This window comes from Panthera tigris, chromosome A2, assembly GCF_018350195.1.
Source record: "Panthera tigris isolate Pti1 chromosome A2, P.tigris_Pti1_mat1.1, whole genome shotgun sequence".
Lineage (NCBI taxonomy): Eukaryota > Metazoa > Chordata > Mammalia > Carnivora > Felidae > Panthera > Panthera tigris.
Window position 1 is genome coordinate 104,384,735 of NC_056661.1, and position 11,578 is coordinate 104,396,312.

General features: G+C 33.9%; 1 protein-coding gene across 5 annotated transcripts in view; it reads left to right on the plus strand.

Annotated features, from left to right (window-relative positions):
• Positions 1–10,807, plus strand: part of TMEM106B (transmembrane protein 106B) — a 30,040-nt gene extending 19,233 nt beyond the window's left edge. For all 5 annotated transcript variants that reach the window (XM_007089101.3, XM_007089100.3, XM_007089104.3 and 2 more), the window contains 2 exons: positions 4,097–4,150; positions 4,924–10,807. In XM_007089101.3, the coding sequence (XP_007089163.1) occupies positions 4,097–4,150; positions 4,924–5,062 (193 nt within the window). In that variant the 3' untranslated portion in view covers positions 5,063–10,807. The remainder of the gene's footprint in view (positions 1–4,096; positions 4,151–4,923) is intronic.
• The last annotated feature ends 771 nt before the right edge of the window (positions 10,808–11,578 follow it).

Below are 11,578 nucleotides of genomic sequence, written 5' to 3' on the forward strand. Positions count from 1 at the left end.
GTTCATGAACATGGAATGTTTTTCCTTTTCCCTGTGATGTCTACAATTGCTTCCATAATTTTCAGCATACAGATCTTTTATCTCTTTGGTTATGTTTATTCCTGTGTATCTTACTGATTTTGGTGCAGTTGTTAATGGGATCAATTCCTTGATTTCTCTTTCTGCAAAGGATTATTGGTGTATAGAAATGCAACCAATTTCTCTATGTTGGTTTTATATCCCGTGACTTTGCTGAAATCATATATGAAATCTAGCAGTGTTTGTGTTTTTTTTAGTTTAGTTTTTTTTTGTTTGTTTATTAATGTTTATTCATTTTTGAGAGACAGAGAGAGACAGAGCATGAGCGGGGAAGGGGCAGAGAGAAGGAGACCCAGAGCCTGAAACAGGCTCCAGGCTCTGAGCTGTCAGCACAGAGCCCGATGCGGGACTCGAACTCACAAACTGTGAGATCCTGACCTGAGCCAAAGTCAGATGCTCAACCGACTGAGCCACCCAGGCACCCTGAAATCTAGTAGTGTTTTGATGGACTCTTTCAAATTTTCCACGTAGAGTGTCATGTCATCTGCCAAGAGTGAAAATTTGACTTCTTTCTTGCCATTTGTATGGCTTCTATTTATTTTTGTTTTCTGATTGCTGAGGCTAGGACTTTCAGTACTATGTTGAACAACAGTGGTGAGAGTGGACATCCCTGTCGTGTTCCTGACCTTAGGGGTAAAGATCTCAGTTTTTTCCCATTGAGGATGATATTAGCTGTAGCTCTTTCACATATGGCCTTTATTATGATGGAGTATGTTCCTACTATCCCTATTTTCTTGAGGGTTTTTATCAAGAAAGGATGCTGTATTTTGTCAAATATTTTTTCTGCATCTATTGAGAGGATATATGGTTCTTATTCTTTTATTAATGTGTATCATATTGATTGATTTGCGAATATTGAACCAGCCCTGAAGCCCAGGAATAAATTCCACGTGATCATGGTGAATAATTCTTCTAATGTATATTCTGTTGGATTCTATTTGCTAGGATCTTGTTGAGAAGTTTTACATCCAGTTTCATCAAGGATATTGGCCTGTAATTCTCCTTTTTAGTGGGGTCTTTGTCTCGTTTTAGAATCAAGGTAATATTGTCTTCATAGAATGAGTTTGGAAGCTTTCCTTCCATCCTATTTTTTGGAACAATTTGGAAAGAAGAGGTGTCAACTCTTCTTTAAATGTCTGATAGAATTCCCCTGAGAAGCCATCTGGCCCATGACTCTTATTTGTTGGGAGATTTAAAAAAAAAAATTTTTTTTTATTGTTTTTTTATTTTTGAGAGAGAAGGAGAGACAGTGTCAGTGGGGGAGGGGCAGAGAGAGGGAGACACAGAATCTGAAGCAAGCTCCAGGTTCTGAGCTGTCAGCACAGAGAGCTATGAGATCATGACCTGTGCCAAAGTCTGATGCTTAACCGACTGAGCTACCAAGGCGCCCCTATTGGGAAATTTTTGATAACTGATTCATTTTCTTTGCTGATTACGCATCTCTTCAAATTTCCTATTTCTTCCTGTTTCATTTTTGGTAGTTTGTGAATTTTTAGGAATTTGTCCATTTCTTCTAGATTGCCCAGTTTGTTGGCATATAATTTTACATAGTATTCTCTTATAATTGTTTGTATTTCTCTGGTATTGGTTGTAATTTCTCCTCTTGCATTTGTGAGTTTTTTCTATTTGGGTCCTCTCTTTTCTTTTTGATAAGTCCAGCTAGGAGGTTATCAATTTTGTTTATTCTTTCAAAGAACCATTATTTAGTTTCATTGATCTGTTACACGTTTTTTGTTGCTGTTTCTATATTGTTTTTTGTCTGTATTATGTCCTTTCTTGTGCTAGCTTTAGGCCTTATTTGCTGGTTCTTCTCTAGCTCCTTTAGGTGTAAGGTTAGGTTGTGTATTTGGAGACTTTTCTTCTTGAAGTAGACCCTTTTTTGTTTTAATTTTTTTAACATTTATTTATTATTGAGAGACAGAGACAGAGCATGAGCATGGGAGGGACAGAGAGAGGGGGAGACACAGAATCTGAAGCAGGCTCCAGGCTCTGAGCTATGAGCACGGAGCCCAACACGGGGCTCAAACTCACAAACCGTGAGATCGTGACCTGAGCCGAAGTCAGATGCTTAACCAACTGAGCCACCCAGGCACCCCGTTGAAGTAGTTCTTTATTGCAATATACTTCCCTCTTAGGACTGCCTTTGCTGCATCCCAAAGGTTCTGGTCTGTCATGTTTTCATTTTCATTTGCTTCCATGTATTTTTTTATTTCTTCTTTAATTTCATGGTTAACGCATTCATTCTTTGGTAGGATGTTCTTTAACCACCACATATTTGAGGACTTTCTAAATTTTTTCTTGTGGTTGACTTCAAGTTTCAAAGTGTTGTGATCTGAAAATATGCGTGGCATGGTCTTGATCTTTTTGGACCTGACTGATTTGTGACATGGTATATGATCTATTCTGGAGAATGTTCCATGAGCACTTGAGAAGAATGTCTGTTCTGTTGCTTTAAGATGAAATATTCTGAATATATCTGTTAAGTTCATCCTGTCCATTGTATCATTCTAAGACATTGTTTCCTTGTTGATTTGCTGTATGCGGAGTATTAAACTCTTTTATTATTATGGTTTTATTATCAGTAGGTTTGTTCATGTTTATCATTATTGATTTATATATTTGGGTGTTTCAGGTTGGGGGCATAAATATTTACAGTCGTTAGATTTTCTTGATGGATAGACCTCTGAATTATGATAGAATGCCTTCTTCATCTTTTGTTATAGTCTTTGTTTTAAAATCTTGTTTGTCTGATATAAGTATGGCTACTCTGGCTTTCTTTTGATGTCCATTAGCATGACAGATAGTTCTCCATCCCCTCACTTTCTTTTTTTTTTTTTTAATTTTTTTTTTTAACGTTTATTTATTTTTGAGACAGAGAGAGACAGAATATGAATGGGGGAGGGACAGAGAGAGAGGGAAACACAGAATGGGAAGCAGGCTCCAGGCTCTGAGCCATCAGCCCAGAGCCTGACACAGGGCTCGAATTCATGGACCGCGAGATCGTGACCTGAGCCGAAGTCGGACGCTTAACCGACTGAGCCACCCAGGCGCCCCTCCATCCCCTCACTTTCAATCTACAGGTGTCTTAGGTCTAAAATGAGTCTTGTGTAGGCAGCATGTAGATGGGTCTTGTTTTTGTGTGTGGGTTGTTTGTTTGTTTTTTTAAACCCGTTCTGATATCCTATGTCTTTTGATTGGAGCATTTAGACCATTTACATTCAGAGTGATTATTGAAACATAAATTTAGTGCCATTGTGTTACCTGTAGAGTTGGTGTTTCTGGTGATGTTCTCTGGTCCTTTTTATTCTTCATTGCCTTGGTCTTTTCTACCCCCCCCCCCCCCCCCCCCCCCGCCCCCGTCCCTCTTCCTTGCAGGGCTGGTTTAGTAGTCACAAACTTCTTTACTTTTGTTTGTCTGGGAAACTCTTTTTTTCTCCTTGTATTCTGAATGACAGCCTTGCTGGATAAAGAATTCTTGGCTGCATAATTTTCCCATTCAGCACACCATGTCACTTTATTTACTATAAGAACCATAGTCTCACACATTTTAGTATTTGTTGACTTTAGTATAGCAGAACTAAAAATGCTAGTATTGTGTAATGTTCTCTTATTGAATTTCTAAAGCTTTTACTTTGGGTCTAAGTGATTATTAACTCTTAAGTAAAAAACAAAAAAAAGATATTTTTTTATCATCTTTTATGGTATCAGGCTGATACAGAATTTCTAACAAACTGTTTACCAGAATTTCAAAAGATGAATAAAAAGTAGCAGTAATTTGTAGCCAGTGTGCAACAACTCTACAATTGCTGTAGTAAAACATGTCTGCTTTTAGAATAAAAAGTCATGAAAATCTTTATCATTATTAGGTGTAGAAAACATTCCATCAATAAATGCTTACGTATGTCTTCTGTATCATATCTCTTTTAGTTTTAACATAGGGAAAGGAATCCTAATTAAGTGATTTTAAATTATAATATCATAGCCATGTTTACTCACATTGTTTTTTTCTTTTTAACAGTGATTTTTGTACACTGATATCAATCAAAGTACATAATATCGTACTCATGATGCAGTAAGTATGAATTTTTTTTGAAAGAAATATTTATTTTTTAAACTTTAGATTTATAACTTTGGCTTATAGCATACACAACACCTTTATAAGTATCAGTTCAGTCGGGTTTGAAGCCTTAAAAGAGTGCGATGAGATGAGTAAATATTATCCCACTTTAAGAATGAGGAAATCGGAGCTCGGAGAAGTAGTGAAGGATCACATGGCTGCTGAAGAGTGAATCTAGACCTTGCAAGAACACAGGAAAATGGCAGGTGTTGGGATGAAAAAGAGGACAAAGCTCAGCATCCATTGTTCTGTTATCTATGGTAAATAGTCCTTCACAGTTATAAGAAGTACTGTTACTAATGTGCAAATTGGGTGTTATTCTAGGCCATTAAAACATTGTAGGTTATAGGTTTGGTGTTTGGACCATCAGCTAATGGTCCAAAATGTGATGAAATAATGAAAGAATTTTCCTGTGATGAGAGAATTTTGTTTTTAAAAGTGAAATGAACTTACATATTTTTAAGTAATGATAAATGTTCTGAAAACATGGTATTTCTTGTGTATAATTATTGGAGTAGGGCTTGCTAAACCAGCATTTATGCTATCTGTTGGGCAAATATTCCCTGAGTGGCCCATGTCCACAATATTATCATTAATCAGTCTCTCCCTGGAGAAAATTTTGCTATATGAAAGTATTCTCAGTTCACAAAACTTCTATGTAAATAATAATGTGTCTCCCTATTTGAGTTTTTTTGTTGTTGTTGTGTCTCCCAATTTTTCTTTTTTAGAGTTACTGTGACAACAACATACTTTGGACACTCTGAACAGATATCCCAGGAAAGATACCAGTATGTTGATTGTGGAAGGAACACAACTTATCAGTTGGGGCAGTCTGAATATCTAAATGTACTTCAGCCACAACAGTAAAAATTGAATGATATGCCAGTGGAGAAGAAGAAATCCCTATCGATATTTTCTAGAACTCTGAAGAATGAGGTACTTACTTCCTGATAGGAGATCTTAAATTGAAGAAACCTAAAGTTTACACCTTCCATTTTAGGGGTACAAGTAAAAGTATGTGGACTCGAACATTACTACAGCGATCCACTCTGTGTTCATGTTGTCTGTACCAGGATCTTTTACTTGAATCTAAATTTGCCAATTGATTTTCTTCTCCCCCTCTCCCTAGCGGGGGAAATTGAGACTTCCCATGTAGGACAGTAAATAATTTACAATTCACAGCTTCGGCCACTACTGAAAACCTAACTTTGATGATGGACATAATTTGAGAAACTTTATTTCTGAATGTTTTTATAGAATATTACTGAGAGCCTGTTATTCATGAAAGACTTTTTAAAAATAACCTTTTTTTTTCTGTTTTATAAATTCCCATTGCTACATAGTAGGATTTCAAGATATTTTAGCTTTTAGCTAAACATTTGTAGTTTTTCATTTGTTGAAATTCTACTCATTTGCACGTTTTTGTCAGTCTTATTTCAAGCCAGTGCTTGCAGAACAGTAGAAAGCAAAATAATCTTTGCAAAATTCTGAATCTAAAATTTTTGAAAGCTCCCTGTTTCACATGTCTTTCCATCTAAGTAAGTTTTGTGAAATTTTTGTGTAGTCTTCAAACATCGTTAATGTATAATATTGTAAATAAACTGTGCATGGCTTTTATACAGCTTAAATAAATGTCAAATAAAGTACAGATTCAAAATAAAGTAAGTTGCTCATAAAAATAAATAAAACGGGAAATTGAAATTCAGAAACTTATAGAATGTGAATATGGTTCCAGTTACATACAGGATCAGGCATCAAGTGATTTTGAAATAAAGTGTTTTGATGCTCCACTTTTTTTTAATGTTGCTTTTCAGACTAACAAGTTGTGGAGACACTTTTCACAACTCTTTGGTACCCGAGTCACCCAATGTTTCCCATTTTATGCCTGTTTTCAAGGAGGAAATTGTGTCTTTGGTAGAAATTCTCCAAGAAATCTTATTAAATGATAGTGGCTATATAAAAATTAAACCTATATTATGCTTTTTAAAAATTTAATCACTTTGCACATCACATGGATATCAAGCCTCTAGCAGTTAACGTTTTTAAATTTTCAACTTTTTGTTTGGATTTTATTTAAAATTGTTTTCAAGTGGAAATTACTGACTTTTGCATTTTGTCATCTTATATTTTTAATACCATTTTCTGTTTGGGCTTTGTGCCTTTTCACTTACCAAGTTCTAATTACCTTGTAAATATATACCACTGAGGGTAGGGACCAACTGTGATACCAAAAAAATAAATAAATAAATAAGTGGCTTGAGATTAATTTCTTTCTGTTCCCTAGAGACAGAAGTCAGGTTCCCTTTCCCTCAAAGTGCCTAACTTAGGTCTGAAACATACCTGTTTATCAGTCGGACTCTCTCAGCTGTTACACACAAGCTTTGTTTAATTATTTAGAGCTAATGAAGTCTCCTTTCTGCCTTTAAACACACTCAGGTCTCCCCTTAGTGTTATTATAATTTTCCCCAAGTTTTCCTGAGTGAACATTTTAAATGGGTAGAATACACTTTTTTTTTGGACTGTTGTTTTACCTTAATCGTTGCTAACTCACCCATTGTTGCTATTAAAGTCACCCCATTACATTTGTTATAGACTTGCTAGTCAAACCCAGCCTTCATGTTTTTTTCTTCTATGCTTTTTGACTACTCCTATTCTCCTTGAAACTGAACACTCCTCTAATGTTTCGATTCTATTTGTATTTTTCAAATCATTCTCATTTCATTTTCCCTCATTCTGTCTTTTGATCTTTCAGTGACTATTATCTAGACCCTCTTTTGCTTCAAAATTTCTAGTCCTGTGACTTTAACCAACAATCATCTATATTAGGGCTTCCAAATCTTTCTGTATACCTGACCAGTCACCTGTCAGGCTTCTTCTCATTTAGTGAGTTACCTAGAGATGATAGTATTTCACTGACTGTGTAAATCATAAAGTGTTTCAAAAATGTTTATCATGTTCTGTTCTCTCCTTGTCCTTACTTCAAAATCACCCTTCATTTTTTCATAATCACCCTTCAGATATGCCTCCTTCAGAAATCAATCCGGGTTTATTTTTTGCTCTGTATCTTTTAACTTCACAAGAGTATGTAGTGTAAGTTGAATGGATTTTTCTACTGATTTGTGGTCTGATATCCTTTTGGAGTGCATGCATAGTATTTGCTGAAGATACAGGAAAGTGAAGGAACATTTGCTTTTAGTGACTTGGTTTTGAATATTTTTTCTTCATTTTTAAAAAAACTTTATTGTACCTACTTTCCATGAAGCATAAGGTAGAAAAACCTAGAATTTAAGATAAGTGCAAACCTGTAGTAGAAAAAAAGATCACCTGTGACTACTTTCAGAGAAGTTTTAAATAACTTGCCAGAATAAGCTTGGAACAGAGCAGGTATAAGTTAATAAAATTACAAAAATACATTCAGGTGAAACAGAATTACAGCCATTAAAAAAAGAAAAAAAAAAGAAAAAAACACAGGGAAGGCGAATGAGCATTGTCCAGTGTATTTTTTCTTACATAGTAATAGGATAGATAGCAATATATTTTTTAAAACTGCTTTCAGATCTTATTCAAAGGATATGGTAAAGATGTTATAATTTTTTCCCCCTGATACTCTCAAGAATAACTTTTTCTTAAATTACACTTTTAATAGACTGGTCATCCTAACCAAATCCAATACTATAACAAGTCTCTGTGTGTTGATATTATATGTATCTAACATATGCCCTTGTAAAAGCTTTCATGTTTCTGTTATATAATTTACCTGGCCCTGTGAGTCAGACAAAGGAGAGGGGCAGGGTCCTTATCTTTTAGAAGAGGAGACGTGGCATGGAGAAAAGTTAAGGGACTTTGCTGAAGATCACATATTCAGTAAATAATCTTAGGGGGCCATACCTAATTTTTCTGTCTCCTATGTGTGTGCTCTGTCATTTAAAATAGAGTCCATTGAGAAGCCCTGTTGACTCAGGTTAGTATGATTAAAAATCAGAGAAAACATTCACATAGTTCCTAGTGACAATCAAAATAATACTGATGGACTAAGATTTGCGTATCTTTAAGTTGGTACCTGAAATATTTTAAATGGAAAATGAGCATTTGTGAAATACTTTGGAGCATAATCTATAGCTGAATTTTTCTGTTAAAATTTAGTATTTCTTGATCATTCCAATAAAGATATGACTGATAGGTTGTCACACAAGGCTATATATAAATAATAGAGGTTAATGTATTTGAGATTTGAAATAAGAACAGTGTGAAAATATTAGATACCAGATAAATTGCTTGAAATTGCCAAATAACTGTCTTTACTATGGTACATAATATGTAAATAACTGTGGTTTTATTTGTGAACAGTTTTTCTGTGCCTTTTTCATTTATTTAGGCCAATGAGGTAATTATTTTCTCTAAGATTTGTGACAAAAAAATTCAGTTTAGATCTTCTGAATTGTATTTTGGAAGTGATATAGTAAGTGTTACAATAGAGAGAAAGTGATTGCCAAAATACAATAAAGGTATCATTATTGCAATATAGGGGTGTTTTGTTGTACGGAATGTCTCCAACCCCCTTCCACACCATTTTTTTTTTAATTCTTAGATAAATAATTCTTTATATAATGATTACATTTTATTTAAGAAAATAGTTTGTTGGGTACTTGACCCCAAAGGAAGTCACTGCTCAGTCTAGCTAATATCTATTAGTTACTTTGTCAGATACTGCAGCAATCTCTTATGTGCATTATCTGATTATTCCTCAGAAAGCCCTCTAAGGTAGCTACTGACATTGCTCCCCATTTTAAATCTGAGGAAATAGAGTTTTAGAGAAGTTAAGAAATATGCATAAGCTTGGAAGTGGCAGATTTCAGATTGAAAACATGTCTGATTGACTCAAACATCATTGCTCTTAAAAATAGCATATTTCCTTTTCAGCCTTTGAAGATGTTTTCTTTCTAAAAATATATTGGTTGTTGTACTTAATATATATAAGATTTTGAAGTTTTTGATAGTATTTTCAAAAATACTATTAGGAGACTTTATTATAATTTTATAATCTTTGGTGTGATAAAAAATGGCTTATCACTGATTTTTAAAATAATTCATACTTATCTGTTTGGATTTTTTTCTTTTTAAAAGATGTAAAATTTTAAATTTACAAATATACATCAGACTTCTTTGGTAGGCAGTGTGAATTGAATTTCGAGTTATTACGTTGGAAGCCAAAGGTTACTTACCATAGTGTCATAAATCGATTTGTAGCTCATAACATCTGGAAGCAGGAACTACCTGGCTCAAATACATCTAAGAATAATTAATTTTATTTCTTTTTTGTAAAATCAGATTTTAAATGAAATGTTTATCTGAAACTATTTTATTTTAAAAGAAAAATAAGTGTTTGAAAAGATGGGATTAAAAGACTGTTAAACATTATTTCTTTAAAAAAAATTATTTTTACATGAAAACAGAATATATTTGTGATCTGCTTCGATCAAAACTTTTACTTCTATATCCCAGGTCTACTTATTTCAGAGTGAAGATTTTCACTTAGCTTAAATTTCTGATTAGAACTAATATTTGTGTATTTTTGTGCTTAGTGAGAATGTAAATTTCACAGTGGATTTTTGAAATTTATCCTTAATTTGGATAAAAGCAAGTGATATATTTATAAAATTACTATAGGGATAAAAATGGTAATTTCCAGTTTAAAAAAAAAAAACCGAATGTGATTATGTTTGTAGTTCTTTTTACACATGTTTAGCATAGGTTCTAAATTAAATATCTGTATTGACCCTAAAAATATTCCGTAAATTAATTTAACAAATATATGGCAAGTTTTTCATAGCTAAATAACTCTTATAGAAGGAAATTGTTGCCTTCTGTTTAATTACATTAATTGAAATGTGTTTAAGGAAATGTTTTCAGCATATTTTGTATACTAAAAAACAAAAAGGACTAGTATTGGGCCAATGGCCAAGAGGTAATATTACTACCGTGTAGACTATTACTGTTCAAATTGTCCCACTTCCCCCAGAATTTTAGAAACTAGAAGTCTGGGAGATACTGTATCAGCTGTGGTGGAGTGACTCTCAGTGCTGTAGGTACTATTCATCTTTTAGTTCTTGTGTGAGATGGAACACATGCCAAGTTGCAAAAGATTCATAACTTCATTATGTAACAGTTTGTTTTAGGCATCAGATATCAGCAAGCTATGCCTTGTGTGTTTTGTCTTAGATTCACTTGTAGAACTAAATTAAGTAAGAGTTTGGAAAATGCTGAGTTGACCTAACTGGTCAGATATTTGAATGATGGCATTACTGGGTAGATTCTAATTATGGAATAAAGAAGAATATAGAATGAAAGACTATGTTTGGGCACTTACTCTTTGCTTGTTTCATGGATTAGCCTCCATCCTAACACTAAATTCCCAAGTTAAACAATTCTGTAATTGTAATTATTGTTGCTGTTCATGTAACAAAACATGCTTATGTTAGCAAAAGGAATAGAAGTGCCCCCAAATGCTATTTTTTTAGTTACTTGTAACTGTCGCTCTTGTAATTGTGTATGAAAAAATAAAATTTGTAAACATTTTGGCATGAAAAATAAAGTTTGTATCAGTCAAGTATATTGGTTGTACTTTTGAAATTCTCTTCATATAAACAATCCTGGTAGATACTGAAAGTCCATTACTTCAAAGCTCTCAGGTCCTGTTAGTTCTTACCCAAATTCCACTTCTGCATCATCTTTGATTTTCCTTTCCTCCACATAGCTTCCATTCTGTTGTCAATTCTGTCTGTTCTACCTCTGTAGTATCTCGACTCTGTAACTAAAAAAAAAAAAAAAGCCCAGGCAGGCCCTTACTGTTGGTGTTGAGAACCTTTCATTGTCTGGCCCCACCTAAATTCATATTCCTTTTTCCTGTCATTGCCTTCACCTGTGTTCAGGCCAAATTGAGATGTTTGCCATTCTTTGGAAATAGTTATTTCCATTTTCTATACTTTGCTCATTCTCTTCCCTTTTTCTGTGAAATTTATTTGGACATTTGTTTTAAATCCCTCAATCTTGTCTGTTTTTCAGTTTTCATCCCAAGTGGCCCACCCACCTATCCTCTCTTCCTGAGTATTCACCCAAGTATTTGGTGACTTCTTTTCCCTGAATGTGTACTTTTAAAATAATTGCCCAATCACAAAGAAGATTTTGGTTTTGTTTTTGAATCTAAAACTTTTTGTTTGAACTGAACTTAAAACTTGCTTTAAACTTTTGTTTTAATTGATATTTACTCAAGCATTTTTTGCCAGCTTACAGTTAAATGTTCTAATTACAGTTAAAAAAATCTTGTATCAAGTAGCATGATCTGAAGTTAGATGAGATGTAACCAAAACTAACTTGATAGAATAA